The sequence below is a fragment of the Neltuma alba genome, unplaced genomic scaffold, assembly GCF_004799145.2.
Source record: "Neltuma alba isolate B1F8T4 unplaced genomic scaffold, ASM479914v2 tig00010802_pilon, whole genome shotgun sequence".
NCBI lineage: Eukaryota > Viridiplantae > Streptophyta > Magnoliopsida > Fabales > Fabaceae > Neltuma > Neltuma alba.
Window position 1 is genome coordinate 162359 of NW_021635616.1, and position 19574 is coordinate 181932.

The 19574-nt window shown below is 38.7% G+C and overlaps 3 protein-coding genes across 5 annotated transcripts; 1 reads left to right on the plus strand and 2 right to left on the minus strand.

Moving 5' to 3' along the window:
* Positions 1-4315: 4315 nt before the first annotated feature.
* On the minus strand, positions 4316-6673 carry LOC114759206 (50S ribosomal protein L24). Of its 3 annotated transcripts, none has more exons than XM_028948327.1 (6): positions 6435-6673; positions 6252-6330; positions 6053-6148; positions 5457-5560; positions 5223-5359; positions 4316-4900 (listed from the first exon to the last, which is right to left on the minus strand). In XM_028948327.1, the coding sequence occupies exons 1-6, from the start codon at positions 6461-6463 to the stop codon at positions 4818-4820; spliced, it is 528 nt and encodes a 175-aa protein (XP_028804160.1). In that variant the 5' UTR covers positions 6464-6673; the 3' UTR covers positions 4316-4817. The 3 variants fall into 3 exon arrangements, with proteins under 3 accessions (XP_028804160.1, XP_028804161.1, XP_028804163.1); XM_028948328.1 differs by having other exon boundaries at positions 6487-6670; XM_028948330.1 differs by having other exon boundaries at positions 6252-6325; positions 6487-6669.
* Positions 6674-7468: 795 nt separating this feature from the next.
* LOC114759205 (protein YLS3-like) lies at positions 7469-8665 on the minus strand. The gene is made up of 4 exons (XM_028948326.1): positions 8320-8665; positions 8197-8223; positions 8012-8080; positions 7469-7898 (listed from the first exon to the last, which is right to left on the minus strand). Exons 1-4 carry the CDS (start codon positions 8654-8656, stop codon positions 7651-7653), a joined length of 681 nt encoding a protein of 226 aa, XP_028804159.1. The 5' UTR covers positions 8657-8665; the 3' UTR covers positions 7469-7650.
* A 5190-nt stretch (positions 8666-13855) lies between these two features.
* On the plus strand, positions 13856-18407 carry LOC114759203 (F-box/kelch-repeat protein SKIP30). The gene is made up of 2 exons (XM_028948324.1): positions 13856-14019; positions 15788-18407. The coding sequence occupies exon 2, from the start codon at positions 15863-15865 to the stop codon at positions 16904-16906; it is 1044 nt and encodes a 347-aa protein (XP_028804157.1). The 5' UTR covers positions 13856-14019; positions 15788-15862; the 3' UTR covers positions 16907-18407.
* The last annotated feature ends 1167 nt before the right edge of the window (positions 18408-19574 follow it).

The window sequence follows — 19574 nt, forward strand, 5'->3', positions numbered from 1 at the left end:
TCACCACACCCAATATTCCTATTTTTACATTCTTAAATTCATAATTATTAATTTCAGTATTCAAGTTGGCCAAACAAATTCAGTATTCACACATATGTAATATTATCTTTAGCTCTAACTGAAAATGAAACTTAATCATTGTTCACTTGCATGTAGATTTGGTACGAAAGTGGACGGCACGTTCGGAAACCCATGTTTAACTAATCGATTTACTTTAAAAAAAACATTGCAGGATTGGATTGGATCGGAAATGGAGTTCATATGGGATGGGAGGGCTCAATCATTGGCTTGTTTGGTTTGCCGTCTGATTAATTATGAACTTTTCGTTTCATTTCCCATTTCCAAAAAAAAAAAAAAGGACGGACAGAAAGTTTTGTCGTGACTTATAGGCTCTGTTAATTAAGGCCTTTATATTTCGCAACAGGCAGCAGTGATTTTACAGCTCTGTCGTAAAACGTTGAAGTCAGTTTCTGTCAAATCTTGATTTGCATGCCATTATGAGATCCTCATTTCAGCTACGTAATAATAGACAATTCGGCTTACCACATATGACCAACGAGAAAACCCCAAAATATGATAAAGTAAGTTGTCTTGCAACTTTTGGCCAAAAAAAAAAGGTTGTCTTGGAACTTGACAATTATCATCAGTTTTCAAAAATAATTTGGGGGAGCATGACTTTGGACCAAATAATGTTCCCATGCTCTTTGGGATGAAAAAGGAATGGGAGGGGGAAAAAAAAAGTCCATGTGGGGATATGGTAGCATGGCACCATCGTTTGTGTCTAGCCAAGCAAACTCTACGCTTTTTAAAGACAAAAAAACAGAGATATCAACCAAGAGAACCAAAAGCAAAAGAGCAGCAGTAAGTGGCTCGATTTCCCAAGGATCTAAACAGTTTTGCACTATTCCATTCAACTTGGATGTTCAGCTATGATTTCACGTAAAACCAAAAAATAACAAACAACGCAATTGAGTCCAATGCAATTGGCAGATAGCCTGAAATTTTAATTTCAAGTTTCTTATATGCTTGCCGCTTTTCAGGGACGAGATAGGTCATGGATGTCCAATTAGGGAATGGGTATTGCCCTATTATCAAGTTCACAGACCTGTGGATGAGAATTGAGGAGCAAGCATGCTTGTTCAAGACTTGCCTTGAAAATAGATGCAAACATTAAAGATGAGTCAAATTTGTTTCCGAATGTAGAAGGCTTGTCATCCAGCGCAGCACAAAGGGATTGAATGATAATGTTGGGATTTTGTTTTTTGGTGCAATATCTTCAGACTCACCCACGAATCAAAGTCACATGTGTCCCATAAATCTCACATCAACGTCCAAAATTCCTCAAAGGTAATTTCCAATGATCCCATAGCTAGTACTGCCCTAGCTCCCACATACTATATCCGAGATGGGTCTCAACAATCCCCACTTTTTCCACTAAAATTTAGCCAATTCAATTCTTCAACTGCCACCCTATCACTTTTGATCTCTCTCTAGCCCTTCAAGGACCACTCTGTGAAATGAGGGGGTGATGGTCCCTTAATCTGATTCACAAAACAAACAAAAAGTTAGAGACTAAAGTCATGATCCTCGGGGAAGAATTCGTTGTTGGTTCTACTTTCTGGTCTCATATTACCTTATTTTCATAATGTGGGGATGGTGGGAAGGCCATAGAAATACACGAATTACACATCCTTTCATTGAATGTGGCTTCCCAATATGTATATCCAATACATGAGGCCACGAGGGGGGATCAACAGCCATCATTTATTGATTATCTTGTTGAGGTTTTTGGCATACTAGTAACTTTGGAAGTGTCATTATCCATACACATATTCCATAACAAAACCGTATTTTGATTTGATTGGGATTTGAGGAGTGGGCCGCTTAATCATAACTAATGTGCTGAGTGACAGCTTCAAGCAGTCAATTTTCATTGCAGTTTTGCATTGGGATCAATACCAATTGGACGATGGGACACTGAAAAATGCACCTTCAACTCCTAATTATATCCAGTGAATTAATCAAGTTGTTGCTGATAAATGCAGTCACACGCGCCCCGCATTAACAATTTCATGGTACTACATCCTTCGATTTACATATCAGAGCTTCTTCTGGCTGAGCCAGTACTGCATTTATTAATGATTTGAATTTTGAATCGGGGTTGAGAGCCTTGAAAGTGGATGGGAGGAGTGATGAATGGACACTGTGATGATGCTTAATGAATTTGTAATAAGGATTGGGGGGGGTCAAAGTTTCACTGGGAGAGACAGACACATTTTGCAGAGTGAATTCTGACAAGGTTGACGCATGCACGCCCTTGAAAGCATAATAATAATATAAAAAAAAAAGTGCATTGGCTTTGGAAGGCGTCAAAGCTGAGTCTGACCACTCCCACTCTCATCTCATCCCACGCCATCATTTCACTCTTCTCTAGTTCTCTTTCCCCTCACACACCCCATTGCTGATTCTTGAACATTTACATTCTCTGCAAGCCAGCGTGGCCATTTTTATTCTCGTCACCAGTTTCTGCCACTCCGTATATTGTTCACTGCAGCTCAGTAAAAGAGACCGAGTAACTAGCATCGAAACAGCAAAAACCCAGATCAGAACGATAAGCTTGCACCAACAAGAGAATGGCTGATACATAATTATTGGTCATAAAGGGCACGTAAGTAAGGTACAAGGCATTGCCATGATGAGGATAAGCTGATAGAAAATCATTATATCATATTTAATCAATGTAACAGGTGATGTCACAATACTGATCAAGTCTCTGCTTGGTTTTTGCTTGTCAAACAAGGACAAGGGTGTCAGGGGCCAGACTAACAATTTAATGACTCAGATGTTAAAAAGCACGCACGAGCGTTGGTCAATTTAGGCCTTTTTTGGATTCATGAACGAGGCAAATTAAAATATAAGACTCACTTGGCTTTTATTTAACGTTACTGAGCGTGGCAGAGACAGTGAGTTAAGTAAGTACATGGGAGAGTGATATCACGGTTGGCGTGGGATTACTGTTTTACTTGCAGAAGCTCTGAGTTACTATTATGAAGCAATTCAAGTTTCTCTTGTTTGTTTTAGTGTTAGGTATGGTCGCGCTTGTTACTTGCAGAGTGGTAAAATGTTATTGTGCCTGTACAAGGACTTCCTCTCAGCTGATGACAAATAACGTCATGGCTTTAATCATCGTCGAGCAGTGTTGTGGAAAGAAGTGAGTTTGGGATATTCTCTATTGTTATTGCATCTGTCGCTTCTCATTGTCTCTGCCTCCACTGCCATCATTCATCAATGTATTTTCCTTCCTGGTCAAACGCCTGCCTATTCTTTTGGCTTTTATCACACTCCCTTGTTAGTTTATCACCTTTATATCAATAATATTATTAATATTAATATTCTCTGTTACTTTTCATTTTACTTTTTTTCCCCTAAAGATTTTAAGAAATTCTAAGCCGGCAACGTTCAAGATAATTGACGGAGAAAGCTACGTTATCCACTACTCGGAATTATTCAAATTATCTACTAGTGACTAAAATTAAGGGTGAAAATGAATGAAATATACCAAAGGTCATTTAAATTAGCATGAGTAGAATTAAAATGTAGAAGTGGTAATCAATTGCTTATGAAATAACTATAGTTAAGGATTGAAACCGTGATAGTGATTTGAGAAAAATGAGGATTTTTTTATTTATGAAACATTAGGATATCCACCAACAAATCTAATAACTAATCTTTTCGCTAGCTTGTAGACACCTCGATAGGTGAGACAGTTGGCTCAAAGTTTTAAAGCTTTTCTATACCCAAGGTGAGGATTGAACCCTCGACACTTAGTTAAGAGAGGATGAACCCACACCACTTAACCACACCTCCCGGGTTAAAAAAAATGAGGATACTTAATAGATATTTTAAGTAGATTCCTCCAAAGTTTCCACTGCATTTGTCTTTCCGATATGATAATTTGAATTGTCATTTCCCCTGTTTGCTTGGTCTAAGGCCGAAGCTCGGTTCATTGAATTGAAAGGAAGAAAAACTTTGGGCTCTACTCTACATGATACATAAAAGTGAAATTACTTGATCCCCCCAACATACAAGGTTATTCCTTAACCTATCACCCTCCTTCGGTTTATGAAGTTCTTCTAAACGATCACTTTCGCGTCTCCTCCGCCCAATGGATTCCCCACAGTGAGTTAATTCGAATTCAGAGCCCCGCCCCGCCCCACTCTTCGGGGGCCAAAAAAAAAAAATCAGGATAAACTACCACATCGCTAATCCTGAAGCAAGAGTTTACTGCCATAAATGATGTCATTTCAACTATTCATGGTAGCAACATTAAAATTTGAAAAATTATTGTAATTGAATTATTTGAAACACCAATAGGCACCAACAATACATGTTGGAAAACTCAAGCCCAGCCCTAAATTTAACAACTGAGGTGCGATTAATAATTTATTACCCCGTGGAGAAACCCTGAGCTCAGTATTAGTTCACACTTCACATAACTACACAGAGTGGACAATATTTGAGACCTTTTTACATTTTAAAAGATGACCTGGTGCTGGTTTATGGCTTAATATGCATTATTAACTGCTCCACCAGGCAAGGGTGGAGAGACCAGGGATTAAACTACATTTCACGGAAGCTGTAGAATCATTTTCATTATTTAAATCGATTCAACTATTTGACAACCCTCTTTTCTGGGTGCCTGGGTGCAGTTGCTTTGAGTCCGAGCATGGGAGAAGAGCAATAAGGCCAATCTTTTTAGACCATAGCCATTCAGAAGCGATTTACCAATCACTGCGATAGTATAGTACATAATCTCTTCAGAGATCAGGCATGCCCCTCCCTGCTTTGGCGTCGTAAGTCTTCTCCACCACAACATCCATCGGAGTATCTTTGGGACCAACTGCAAAAAGAATGATAAATGGAGTTTGATGCTCAGCACGATGATTACAATTTTCTTTTAAAAAAATTGATAATCAGCGCCAGCGTTGACTGAAACTATATAAGCATTCTTGCTCACATTCTCTCCAACTAAGGAGCATGAGGTCAGCTGTATATATGACGAAAATTTAAGGTCAGCTGTAAGTGTCACTCTTCAGAATATGGGAGCATAGTGAAGAAGAAAAAAGGGGTTGTGTGTGTGTGTGTGAGTGTATGTGTGTGTGATTTTGGCAGGGAAACAAAAAAGCTTGAATATGAAAGAAGCATGAGTTTTGGGTACATACGGACTGTAGGTCTTGGGGTAGTTCTTATCTTTAAGATCTCAGGCCGGGCAATTATGGACCCCGATGCTCCTATGCCTCTGGATACTCTGACTTTAGTACCATCTTCAAGATATCTAATCCCAACTTTGCAAGGCTTCCTGAACCACAAAAGAAAAAACGGTTTATCATTTTACATCATCTAACTCCAGCCCCTTCGCATGCAAACACCAGTTCAGTATTTTAACATGTGCATACCCCGTCACTGGATCAAGAACCTGCACATTTGAGGCGTGTAATGGGGCTTCAACGGTAAAGATCCCCCCTTCATGACCTTGTCCTTGCTTAATATGTTTCTTCACCTAAAATAAAATAACAAGCACTTAAGTGAATATCTATCAAGCATGTAGAGAAAACTAGATGCTCAATTCAAGTTTTCACAAGACACAGCAATAGTGAAACTATGAGAGCACATGCACAAATATTAATACTACCTCTGGTCCTAATTGTAAGTCTTTCTTTGCAGTCTACAAACTAAGTCTTATCCGTAGGTAGTAATATACAAATAAACTATTGAACCTCATGGGATGCGACAGCCCAGAAATTAATAAAACAGAAGGTCTAGTGTCATAATTTTCAACTAGCATCATAAAAAGCGTACAAGTAGATCCATAGAAACAGAATCAATAAAATATTCCATAGAAACAAGTTCACCAATATCATAAATCCAGTAAGCTTTGATATTTCAAAATTTTAATTGCCCGGCTGATGAGAGAAATTGCTCGATAAGCCCAACTCAACATGTTCGCTATGTCACATAACCATACAAAGACAGAATCGAGACTTTGTCTCACCAGATTTTTACCCTCAACGATAACTCGATTCTGAGAGCGGATTACACGCTTAATAATCCCACCCTCGCCCTTGTCTTTTCCCCGCATAATCATTACCTGTTCAAAATGACAACAATAAACCCCTTTCAAAGCAAAATGACAAAGAAAAATATATATCAAGAGACATAGCAAGGATGCGAAGGAAATCATGTTAGCTTACGTTGTCCCCTCTAAGAATCTTCCAATGCCTAATGAGTTTCTCCGCTGCCTTCCAGCCCATTTGAATGGACAAGTCTAAGCTACCGTTCAGTAGAAACAGAATTAATTAAGAATCTAACCTTGGAAAATTAATATTAATCACTCGAAACAAAAGCAAAAATGAGCAAGAACACATATTCGTTACAGTTCGCATAGAAATCCAAGGGAGATCATTTAAAGCACTCGAGATTCAAGACCTTCAGTTAAATTCGAATTCAGGTTCACTCTGAGGTTCCTGAATCTGCTATGACGAATAGTGATTGTCTTTAGCTACTGCGACCTGCGGCGGGGCCAGTGCTACGACCCGGGAAGGTGCAGGGTGACTTGGAGCCAAAGCGGGAGTTCGCCTAGGGCAAGATCCTTAATCGAGGAAAACGGTGCCGTTCTGTGAAGGGATCCGTGTTAGGCCCCCCCTTTTTTTTCAACCTCAGATCCAGGTTAGCTTGATGCACCGGAAAATCGTATGAAAATTTTAAATATATATTTCACAGATTGATATTATTCACTTATAAGAAGTTATAAATGATGCATTTCAATTTGAAAATGTCCATTGTAGTATATAAATTTTTTCTCAATATCAAATCAAAATATATAATTAAAATTTTGTCTTTATATGATTTCAGTTTTTCCTCTGGCTAGAAATAAAAAGGGAAAATCATAAAAAAAACCGCTGAAATTAAAAAATTGCACACAAAGATTTTAATGTTGTAACAGATTTTAAAAAATTATAAAAAATGTTATTGAAACTTATATTATGGTTATCAAAACATATATTAATGTTGTAACAGGTTTTTATTTATAATTTTTTTATTTCAGCAGTTTTTTTTTGACAATTTTTCCAAATAAAAATGAGCATGCTCCATTGGCACGCTAAGTTGGAAATATAACGGAAGAGAGGTTATTATTGTTATTATTATTTTTTTTAAAAAAAATCCGAGGAGAATTTTTTTTAGCATCGCATGAACAAGTCGGAAAGTATGCACATGGGGAAAAAAAACGACACATAGATCATTTTACGGTACTGTCTAAAAAAGGAAAGAAAATTACGGTACTGTCCCCTTGTCCATTTTCACGAAAAAGACTCTTACGAAGCGATCTATCGTACGTTGTCAATTGGCAATGAACATACGTATAAATTAGCCACGAACATATATTCTCAATTAATCAAATACTCCTTTTAAAAAAAGGAAAAGATAATTGCTATTGGTTAACTTTTATTAAATGAATATGGGATGTCTTTGAAAGGCGGACCAGAAATAGAGATACAGAAAGGAACAAAGGAAGCTAGCTAAACTGCTGAAGTACAGACACATAAGATGAGACACGCAGGGTAGAAAGCAAGCATTATTGGAGAGGCAAGACTAGTAAACGGTGGCAACCATGATTGAGAGTGACATGAAGAGAAACGTGAATGGGGAGAAGGAAAGGAAGGATGGAACAGAAGAAGAGGATGGTGGTGCAGGGAGGACTGGTCGAATTCCCGGAGTAGTTGTGGTGGGCTCTCCCATTTCCATTGCTGCTGGAGCTGGGCCTTGCGCTTGTGTTCGTGTTTGTGCCAATCTCCGGCTCATAAATTTGATTTCTTTAGCTTCCACCATATCTTCAGACCCTGCACGCCCTCGGTTCCATTTTTCAGCAATATTATTTTCACGGACTAGAGCTCAGCGATAGACATTACATTATTACAGACTAATTAATGAGTTACCATTATTAACTTGTTACCTTGAGGACTCAACGGAGATGCGGCTGTGGGTCCAAGTCCTGGGCCATTTCTTCCGAGCACAGCAGGGCCTGCCCATGCAGACCAAATTATACATACATATTCAAAAAGCATAGACGCTAGACCAAGCAGAGAGAATAATTTGGCTGCAAACGTGAGACCAAAAGAAAAATGAAACGATGAATACCTGGAGCTGGTAGAGGGGATCCAGAGGCTGCAATACGAAAATGTCAACCGTTAAACCCATAACTGTCGTGATTATGATTTGTGAAGGGGAAAATGAAAACTAAATTGTAGGCAGATAATGGACCTTTGCATTGGGCAGGCGCTTTTATATTACATGCTTGAGTGAGAGAGAGGGCGAGAGCTGAGGTGAACGGTAGTTGGAAGGGAACATTGGCAGATACTAGCAGACAAGCACAATTCACACTCGTGTTCACCAAAGATCTCAAAGATTCACAACATGTGGTGGACGGTACAGCACCATTGTTGGTGCTTCCTGTAATCAAATTCGCGCATGGGGTGAAACTACTTATCACCGACGTCGTGCATGGCGTGTTAATCTGCCCCTTCACTGAATTCCCCACTAATATCACCATCAACACTGCTGATATCACGCTCACCTCAAAAGCCCTGTGCTGTTCCATCAGTAGGTTAGTTCACACAATGCTGCAAGAATTTAGCGGTGATATCCGTGTTTGTAGCTTCATTAATATATACATGCAATCTACTGGTTTAACAATTGTCTGGTAGGTCGGAATATGATTCTGCAGTTCAACTACCTCGACTAATATGTGCAGTAAAAGAATTTGCTTGTTGATCAGCACCCTCGTTATAGTTTGGTGTGTGTGGTTGGATAGAACGGAAGCCTTCTCTTTCTACGGAAAATATAAAGGAATATAATTAACTTGTGCGGGATACAAAGAGATGTTGAGGTCGTTCGGTCTCGATACTCCCTTTCAGTGTTGTTGATAAATGAGTCTCGCGGTCTTCTGAGTAGATAGGTTGATTAGGAGAGCCTTATCATTGGTGTTCAAAGAAGGGTGGAATTTAATTAGATAGAGTGGGCGATCTGCATTGACTTGTCGTTTCTTGAGCCTCTCTGTAACCGAACCTTCCATTAATTTTTCTCAATTCTCACGTGATAAATCAGCAAGTCCAAATCTGGATTTAGAGGAATGGTGATGGGTCTAGTTGTGATGTTAATGGAACAGCGCATGCACGCACGGGCCCCTGCCTGAATCCGTTATTGGAAAATTAATGCGTTTGTTCTGATGCAGAATTTAAGCGGGGATCATCAGCGGGGTACGGTCTGTTGGTGGCAACAACTAAATTTTCTAAAAGTCCAGCAGATCTTCCAGCTCTTTTGTAATACTATGCAAACTCTGTTTGTGGTAACACCTGCAGAGAAATGATAAATCTGAATCATGTTTTGCGAACACTGTCTTTAAAAGCTATTCTGCAACTACTGACAGAGCAAGAAGCGGTTCTTCCTAGGCTTAAACGAATTCTTCTTTTAAAAAGAGGGTGAGCAGAACAGTAAAAGATAAAAAAACTCAATCATACAGAATAGCAGAGGAGGGAAGAAAGTTGCCTAAAAGTTCAAAATTCAGTGGTCGTGAACTTTAATCTCATGCCTCATTTATAGACTGCGGATCACAATAGAGCATTGGGTACTTAAACACAAATAAGTTTCGGTTTCAAATCCTGCATCTGCATTTCATTTATTAGAGATTATGAGAATCGGTCCGGATACCGTGTTGTAAATAAGGTGTGTGGATATGTCAAAAGAAGAGTCTCGTACTGTTTGGGATTGTGTGGGAGGCGTGTCTGTAATGGAATCTCTATCAGGACAAGCTTCTATAAGGAGATGTCTCGTCCATGTGATAGACACTCTCGTCGTCGCCTCTCTTCAACCCATTTTGTGCTCCGTTCCTTTCCCTCCTTCTACTCCGTTATTGACTTATCTTTTTTGCCTCTGTGCCCAGTTTCTTTTTTCTTTGGAATACATCGGACAAGAGCCAAATTTGAGAAAGAAAAGCACAAGCAGAAACTAAGCCTAATGCAGCCGAGCGAAAATAAACAAGACTAAGTCAAAGTCTTTTGCCATTTGATCCAAGCAGCTCTGTGTCCAGTTTCTAGTGCGGAGAAGTTTTCGAATTGGCGTGGCTGGGGATTTTCAGGTGATTTACCGGCAAATAATATACTACCTCCGCTCCTTAATATAAGACCCCGTTTGACTTTTTATTTGGTCCTAATTATAAAACCCCAATCCATTTTGTCTCTCATATTTATGTATTTTTTTCCAAGATAGTCCTTCTAATAATGATAGTTCTAGTCAATACACTTAATTAGCAAAGATATTTTAGGAATGACAACACTTATTTATTACAAATAATTAACTTAACTTACTTCCTTAATCTCCTCAAATAAGTCAACTGGGTCTTATAATTAGGACCGGAGGTAGTATTTCTAAAAAGCTTGGCAATTTATTGGTATTTCGGTGATATCATATTAACAACGTTAATATACTTATGTTAGATTATTTCAAAACCGCATAAGTTCAGGTTTAACGGTGAGACCCAATGTATGACCCTTATTTATTCTACGCAGTTCCACAAAAACAATACAAAGCACGCACGAATATAATATTTTAAGTAAACTATTTAAGCATTAAATTTTGTGAGATATAATAGAATATGCCTAATAAATAATATTGATAACTTGTTCATTCAATTTAAATTTTCTACAGTTGATCTAAGTTAAAAAAGGTGTAAACGTGATTTGAGGATGGAGGGTCAGGCTCGAACTTGATAAGGAGTTCAACGGCCGTTAGCGTCAAATGATTGTGGTCGGATGCGTCAATTAATGCCGAACTCCATTCATGAAATCGTGATATTCAAGTCTACCCGATATGAGATTCAAAGGCTAATCATTCGAATCGACCTCCATTTTTCTGTGTCACCGAAAACGACATGGCTGATATTTCCCCACTTTTTTCGCAGCCGTTTTTCGGAGAAATATTTTTTTTTTTTTTGCCGGAATTTTGGAGAATTATTTATACTTACATGTACTTTAAAAAATATACTCTTATAATATTAATATTTATTTTAATAGCAAATTATTACTTTGAAAATTTTTTTCCCAGCTTGAAATTTGGTTTTTATTCTGCAACATTATTTTTCACTTCAAGATTATAATGAAATTCTAATTATTTTTAATACTTGTGATGAATACAATTCCGCATTGCCTGGTTTGGACATATTTGAGAAGTTGAATTGAGTGATAAATACCTTCTTACTGCACTTTTGTCTTTTTTGTAAGATTTTTTTTTTTGTGTGCACTCTCTTGATATTACTCCCTCCGTTCCTTATTATAAGAGACATTTGATGCTTATGACATGTTTCTATATATAAGAGACACTTAAAAGTTGTCTCTATTTTTTTGTATTGATTTTCTATTTTACTCCTATTTATTTTGTTTCCAACTCATACTCTCTCTCCCTCACACTCTCTTTCTTTTAATAATTTAATTGTTCTCTCTCATACTCTCTCTCCTTATTAATAGGGGCATTGTTGGAAAAAAAACATTATACTTTTTACACATTAATTGTCCTCAACTAATTTTAACTATTTTTTTGATCAACGTAATTTAGTTATTTGTCTCTTATAATAAGGAACGGAGGGAGTATTTATTAAATTCCTTCAACCTGTTCATATCTTTCTCGATAAATGAGTCATCGGTCGATTAATAAGCCACCAATCAATTCTCTCGATATCATCACTAAATAAAATCATGGTATTTCTGAAAATCTGTAACTGATTATAACTAATTTCTTTAATTCTAATAAGCCGCCGGTCGCGTCTCATAAAACAATAAATCAATATTATCAAAAAAATGATGGTGGTAATAATATTAATACACCACTCATGAAAACATTAATATTGCATAGGATTTAAAAAAGTTCAAAATTAATAGTAAGATCTTAGGAGGGGGGGACTTTTAGCATTAAAAATATATTAAATGATATCAAAAAAATTTTAATGTCAGTAATTCTATTACCAGTTTGTTATTTCTTACAATCTAAATATTTGTTATTGACCTCATATATATTTTATTTCATAAGTTATTACCTCGTGCCCCCCATATATTATAACTTATTATTTTAAATGTCAATGGTTATAATGCTTGTTTTTAGGCTGGTGGAAAAAAAAACAATAACTTGTTTTTACAATTTAACGTTTTAACGTTATATTGTGTAAATTTATTTTATAATTTATTACCCCGCGCCTTCATATGCATGCATGCACGCATATAAAATAAATTATGTCCTTTAGTTTAGAGTCGATCTCAACAAAAAAAAAATCATGGGATGATAAAAAGTGCTTGTTCGAAATGACAGTGGGTTGAAAAATAATTTTTTATTACGAGATAAATATATAACGAGAGTTTTATTTTAACTCTTATAAACATACTTATAGGCACTTATTATTTAAGAAGTATCAATGTTCACTGAAAAAAAGGGGAAGTCTTAATGATATGGTAATCATACCTCATAATGTTTGTAGACCTAATCAAGTAAAATTACCCAGCCATAATAATGATTTATTATTATCTGAGTTTTTGTATCTATAGTTTGAAACTATGCTTAAACCTCAGTGATAAACTCAATTCACGTAATTTTTTTAATCAAAATGATAATTTACGATTACTTGCAAATTGTATGCGTCGTTGTGATAAATAAGAATATAAGATCTCACATTGCCGGCAAAAAAGAAAAAGATTTCACATTACCGGAGTCTGAACACAGGAAAAAACGCTATGCATAAATTAATTATTTTCTCCTTTTCCACGTGGAAAATATAGACCCTGGAGCCAGCAAATAACACGACCAATCAAATACATGGCGCACAGCTCAGGCTGAGCTTGCTGATATTCTCGATTTTCTATTTATTTTCTGTAGTTTCATTCTCTACGTACGATTCACGTGTCAACCGTCGACCATTTGAAAATAATTTAAAAGTGCAACAAAAATGTTTAGAAAACTGGCAAGGAAGCGAAGGAACCAGTCATGACCCGGGATCAATTTTAACCGAACCAGTTGCCAAACCCCCGCCCGCCAAAAACCAAAATAGTCAATGAAGCAAACGAGAAAACGGAAATTTGCTGAAAAACCCTCATGGGAATGCATCAACGATGCCCCCATTTTGTGCAGGAATACGCTGCGGGAGGGAAACACTTTTCCAACCGCCCCCGCATCTTTCTTGATCTCTGTACATTGCAAATGGGGTCCCAAAGCACCGCACCACTGCAGTGTCTCACATGGTTTTTTTCCCCCTTTTAATTTTTAGCAGTTCTTTTTATTCTTCACGTTAATAAAAAGATAAATAAAACATGTGTGACCATGACTGTTTTTAGCATTTGGAAAAATATATTTTTCAGAATACATAGCGATGGCTTCCCTGAAATTTTTTCAGGAACGACCCAGACTGCACGCAAGCTGAGGATGTTCGACAGAAAAAAGGACGGGGAAGAAGCAAATGCGTGCCAATAGGATTTGACTCCCTTTCCTTTGTTTACTCCTTTTCAGCTCAAGTCATCAAGGGCAATTTAGTCATTTCACAATGAAGCTTTGTTTTCATAAATGATCCGGGTCCATTTTGAGATTTTTCTGAGTAATAAATTTTTGTGTGGAGACTTTTGGGAAAATTTCCCCAAAGTGTAGTCCCATTCTGATTTCTATCGTATTCATGGCTCGCATACGTCAGTCACCCAATTAAATCAGTAAATCACACGCATTTGTGCACACCTTTGGGTAAATGACTCTAAGGGCCCCAAGGAAAAAAATAAATAAAACCCTTTGAAATTTTGCCGAGCGTTTCCTCAGCTGTGCAAGCCATCTTCGTAGGCAAAACCCAATTCCTTCGTCCATCCCTGCTTTCTGCAAATATTCCATCCCTCATTTCTTCGCTCATCGTCTCCGTTTTCAGGCAAACCATCTGCGTTTACGGTTCGTCTCTTAGCTATTACTCGATTTTTCCTCCTTTCTTTTGTTTTTGAATCTTGGCTAAGGGATAATGCTCAATTGCATAGGTTTTGGTTTCATGCGGTCGTGATCACTTGGCTATTCCTTGTTATGTTGGATTCGAACTGGGTTTTGTGTTAGAACTTCATAATTCTCCATGTCCTTGTTGTCCGTTTCTAACGCAATGCTTGCGTTTGGGATCCTAAATTGAATTGATCAACTCTTCTGCTTGTGACTGAAGTGGTTGATGTATAGGAGATAAGTTCATTGCTCGTGATTACGGATTTTTCTCTCTAAATTTTTTCCTTACAACTTGGCCTGTTTTGCCCCAAATTCTTGAGTCGGCGCTATGGGCTTTTTCTTTCTGTTTCTTTCTTTCTTCTTTTTGCCCTTTTCCTTTGATTGAGATATTTCAGTTCAATAGCATTGGGTCATGCTTTAATAATTAGGAATTAAGCTTGTTCTACAGTTAAATCCTTTTTTCTTTGTTCTCATCTCGTGCTTCATCTCTGTAGCTGAATCCGTAAACAGCCTACTATAAAGGGGAAAAATAATTTTTCTCAACTTCTTTACTTTATCCAAATGACGATCATATCTAATATTTCTCTCTATTTGGTCCTGCTTTGGGTTAGGGTTATCTCTGCTCTGCATGGGTCCATGATGATAATGAAGCTAATTTTGATATGTCCCCCGTGGGCACAAAATGTCCAATGAACATCGATTCTCGTAGCATCTTTCATATTACATCCACAGGGTCAATTTAAGCTGTTCATTTCGCAGATTTGTTATTGTAAATAGTCAAGAGATGTTTGTCTGCAGTTTTATGCTTGGTCTAAAAAGGGTCTTTGATTATATACTGAATTATTGAGGGGACTAATTTAGTAATCACGACATTGGTATTTCCTTCCCTGCTAGCCTTTTACTTTGTTTCGTTGTTTTGCTGCTGTCATTGGGCTTAGACAATTGCTCTATATTGTATATTCCCATCCTGCTAGCATTCTATGCTATGCCAGGAATTGCAAGCTGGGAATGCATGTATGGAAAGGCAGCAGATGCTTTGTCAGAATTAATCCTGCAATGCTGAGATCCTTTTCCCATTTATTATCACTCTTTAAGTTGCCAAGTATACAACTTGGAAATACAACTGTTGAGCTACAATGAGTTTTTTCTTTCTTTGTATTTTTGTTTTGCATAATGCGGGCAAGAATGTGTATCTTAATTTATAAATGCTCTTGACATGCCATGTTTGGGTGGACACATGGATCAATTATTTGAAACGCTTTTGATGTCTATGCATCTTTAAGGGAGACTTGATGCAGGAGGGAAAAGGTAGAATGCATCTTTTAAGTGCAGTTTGAGCATGTGCAAATGTTGTTAGTTCTGTGTATGTATAATTTGTCCAGTTCCAAAATGTGGAGGAATTTCCATGGCAAATTTAAAGGGAGCAAGAACATAGTAAATTTAATTGAACAGCTCTGGTTTGGTTGATCACATTTGCTGTCATATCTTGTCTCTTTTCCCTTGGAAAGAGGGGGGGTGGGGGCTGGGGGAGGCTGTTGTTCTTCATCTAATGAAATTGGAAGATTCTTTGGAGTCTATGTCTAAAATAAATTGTCAATTTTCTGTGCTTAACATACTACAATTTTTTTATTGAAATTATGCACATGCCATATTAATGACCATCCCGTTTCAAAACTTAAGATATTGGATATGAAACATTATTACATGTAACTAAATTTTTATTTTAATGTAGGTGCTCCTTCTATCTATTAAATAGCACGAGTTCAGCAGTTGTATTTTATCAGACACGGATGAAACAGTGGTTATTATGTCTGAACTGATTGAAGGACTTCCGGATGCTGTTGCAATTAGGTGCCTTGCACGAGTTCCCTTCTATCTCCATCCTAAGTTAGAGCTCGTCTCTCGTTCTTGGCAAGGAGCCATTCGTAGCCCTGAGCTATTTAAAGCTAGACAGGAGGTTGGTGCATCTGAGGATCTATTATGTGTCTGTGCTTTGGACCCAGAGAACTTATGGCAGTTGTATGACCCTTTACGTGATCTCTGGATTACACTTCCTGTTCTTCCCTCAACTGTCAGGCAACTTTCCCGCTTTGGTGCTGTCTCCATTGCTGGAAAGCTGTTTGTGATTGGTGGAGGAAGTGACGCCGTCGATCCATTGACTGGTGATCAAGATGGGAATTTTGCAACAAGTGAAGTCTGGTCATATGATCCTGTAGCACGGCAATGGTCCCAGTGCGCGTCTATGCTTGTGCCCCGTTCTATGTTTGCATGCTGTGTATTGAATGGAAAGATTGTTGTGGCTGGGGGCTTCACTAGCTGTCGAAAGTCTATATCTCAGGCAGAAATGTATGACCCTGAGAAGGATATATGGATTCCAATGCCCGATCTTCATCGCACACACAATTCAGCCTGTTCAGGAGTAGTGATTGAGGGAAAGTTGCATGTATTACACAAAGGGTTGCCAACAGTTCAAGTTTTAGACAATGCAGGGAATGGGTGGATGTGGACCGTCGAGGAATGGAGCTGGCTTCAAGGTCCAATGGCAGTTGTTCAGGGATCCCTCTATGTGATGAGCCATGGTATTATTATTAAGCAGGACAAAGAAGTGAGAAAGATGGTTTGTTCCGCATCGGAGTTTCGAAAGAGAATTGATTGCGCGATGATTGGGCTGGGTGATGAGTTATATGTGATTGGGGGCTTCATTGGTCCTGACAGGTGGAACTGGGACATCAAACCATTATCTGATGTTGACGTTCTCACTCTTGGGACTGAGAGACCAACTTGGCGTTCCGCAGCTCAGATGACACGGTGTCGTGGTCCTATCCTTGGCTGTACACCGCTGAGAATTTAGACCTTCACTTGTGCTTACGTGTGACTCTGCTTCTATTGAGGGATTTGTGTCCCTTGAACTGGAGGCAGAGAATGAGATGCATGATGGCTTCTTTGTTTTGTATGCAAGCCATAAAATTCGTCCTTGTTTTGTGTTGATTATAAATTCATGCCATCGAGAAGTGAGGCACTGTTTGAATCAAGCATTCAAGGCCAATTACCGGTGAAGAATTATAATCTTGTTGATTAAGGACTGCCTTCACAGTCGAGCAAATATCTTTCGACTTCTTTTCCCCGCATGGGTACTCAGATTGATTATAGCCCGCAAATTATAATCTTTTATGGTTTGGCAGCACGACTGCATTAGCTCCGGGTTCTCATTCATATATTAGGCGGCTTGCATTATATAAATTTGAAAATTTAGTGTTGCTACATGTATGTGGTCAACACTCTCGTCCTTCTCATTGGCCCTTTGCCAGTGTAAGGCAAGGCCTTCGGCACTTTGGAGGGAAGCTTCCGTAGGTTTGTACCTGTCAATCGTTTCACCGTTGAATATGATGAGAATGTCGAATGCACCGGGAAAAAAAAGGATTGAAAAGACGATTTTTTTTTTTGTTTTAAAGAAAAAAGGAGGAGGAAGGAGGAAAGTCCCGCATCTCAGGAAATGAAGGGACGGCATCTCCTACAAAAGGAATGGGAGCGCATCAATTGAAACATACCCCTCCACAAAGTGCAATGAAAGTCGCCTAACCCGGTCAACTGGACTTCCATCGCACATGGAAGAAGGTCCGCCAAAGTAGGGGAGACTACCTCATAATTTTATAGTCCCATTTGACTCAAATCTCCCGCGTTCCCAAGCCGGCGTTGTCTCGGCCCAAAAGCAACGAGATGCCATTTGTTGGGCCAACGATGAGCTCCCGCTACCTTGTTTTCGTCTTTGGCTGTAATCGTTGAGGTTTTGATTAATTTGAAATTGTATTCTCAAATGGCATGTGGATCTTTGTCATCACCAGTGCAACCGAGACCCTCGGATAAATGTTATGGCTGAAGGCAACGTAACAGGATCTGCCTTGTGTAAAAGGGGGAGTAGTCACTTGAAAATCTGGTGATCAGCTCAAATGTGAAACAAGTCGGGCTAGATTGGAGTGAGGAAGGTAAAGGCAGAGATAAAGATAGACGCAAGTGACGTGGAGGTGATGTTAAGGTGGGAGCTAGGTAAGGTTTTAGGAAGGAAGATGAATGCGTAAGAGTATAGAGCTCATACATTTGGTGGTAGTCATTCTCCATTCGCCCCCCTATTAAGGAAGAAGCAGAGGACAACCCCACCACGTACCTCCTTCCCATGGGAAAGTGGAACTCTGTTCACATTGATCCGGATAGGGTCCTCTGTTTTGCTTCCTTTGTAATTTTATGATTTTCTCATGTTTATCAGTTGACGCTTCTAAGAGAAATAGTTTGTTCTGCGCTGTTAATTACTTGGGGAATGGTTTATCAAACGAAGAACGCAGCTCTCACATGGATCACTCTGCTCCCGCGTGAATGATTTTGTTGTTTTTCCCCGCCTTCGCAGCTTTCGTTGCATAATTGAGGGGTTGAGTGCAGGATATATGGTGAAGCAAGGGCCATGTTCCTTATCCAATAATTTGAAGACTGGTAGTTTCCACTTCCACCCCTCCCCTCTCTCCATATTTTGCTCCCACAATTTATAACATATTCCCCCCCTCCAAAAAAAAAAAAAAAACCGAGAAAGAGATACACTTCCCCATGCTCTGTGTGGCTTCTTATTAACCACTACAATAAAATCTACCAACGTTGACAATCCAAGTCTAATCATGCACAGCGTAAACTTCAACGTAAAATTTACAATATGTTTATTGTCCAAAATTTTGCGTAATATACGACGCTCGTGTATGGTAACTGTGATTGCGATAATTTTGTGAAGCGGGAGAGCCTTTTGTTTTGATACTATAGACCGAGAGGCGGTGGTCCGGCACCTGAGGTAAGGCCCACAGTGGGCCTAAAAGTACGTGGAGCGAGAATTGGGCCCTTTCCCACGTGGATGAGGAGCGGCGTATGGGACGTATGATAGTGACATGGTTCTGGGCGGGCCATAATGGAGCAGGGTGGCCCCACCCTGCCCTCTCGTGGACCCCACCCACCTTCCAAATCCTTACCGTTCTGTTCATATTTAGTTTTCCGCTAATTTCTGATTAAGCACCAACGTTCCGTACTTTTGTCTCTGCTTTTTTTTTTTATTCCCCCTAATTTCAGTTTAAAGAGTGCGCCGATTAAAGCCTGTACGACGTAAATATGGGCAGTAGCCATGGTTTTGTACTGTAGTGTACGAAAAGGGTTGGAACTGGGTCAGACAATTCATAAGCATGGTGGGCGGTATTTATTTTTCGACGCTGATGAATTTGCATTGAGAGATTCTTTATCTTTATCCGCAAAACAGGTAGGATAGGATAAGCAAACTGAAATGATTAGAAAAGACAAAAGCCAAAAGTCAGCTTGTTCAATGTCACGGTAGGTTTTACTAGTATTTTACGGAGAGTAAGAGAATCACAACTAAAAAAATGGTAAGCTTTGGTTTCCATGCACACGACTCCTTTGATTTGTATCTTCTCCCTTTAAAAGGCATATATGTCCATACACCCCTCCCCCCCTCCCCGGCCCCCCCAAAAAAAAAA

Excerpts from the sequence above, each read along its gene's own strand:
- LOC114759206 (XM_028948327.1), bottom strand. The coding sequence starts at position 6,463 with ATGATCTCCCTTGGATTTCTATGCGAACT. Across the intron at positions 6,331-6,434 it reads CTTGGATTTCTATGCGAACT|CTTAGACTTGTCCATTCAAA; the intron begins GTAACGAATATG and ends ACTGAACGGTAG. Across the intron at positions 6,149-6,251 it reads AGATTCTTAGAGGGGACAAC|GTAATGATTATGCGGGGAAA; the intron begins GTAAGCTAACAT and ends CATTTTGAACAG.
- LOC114759205 (XM_028948326.1), bottom strand. The coding sequence starts at position 8,656 with ATGGAACAGCACAGGGCTTTTGAGGTGAGCGTGATATCAGCAGTGTTG. Across the intron at positions 8,224-8,319 it reads AGCGCCTGCCCAATGCAAAG|CCTCTGGATCCCCTCTACCA; the intron begins GTCCATTATCTG and ends TTCGTATTGCAG. Across the intron at positions 8,081-8,196 it reads ATCCCCTCTACCAGCTCCAG|GCCCTGCTGTGCTCGGAAGA; the intron begins GTATTCATCGTT and ends CTGCATGGGCAG.
- LOC114759203 (XM_028948324.1), top strand. The coding sequence starts at position 15,863 with ATGTCTGAACTGATTGAAGGACTTCCGGATGCTGTTGCAATTAGGTGC.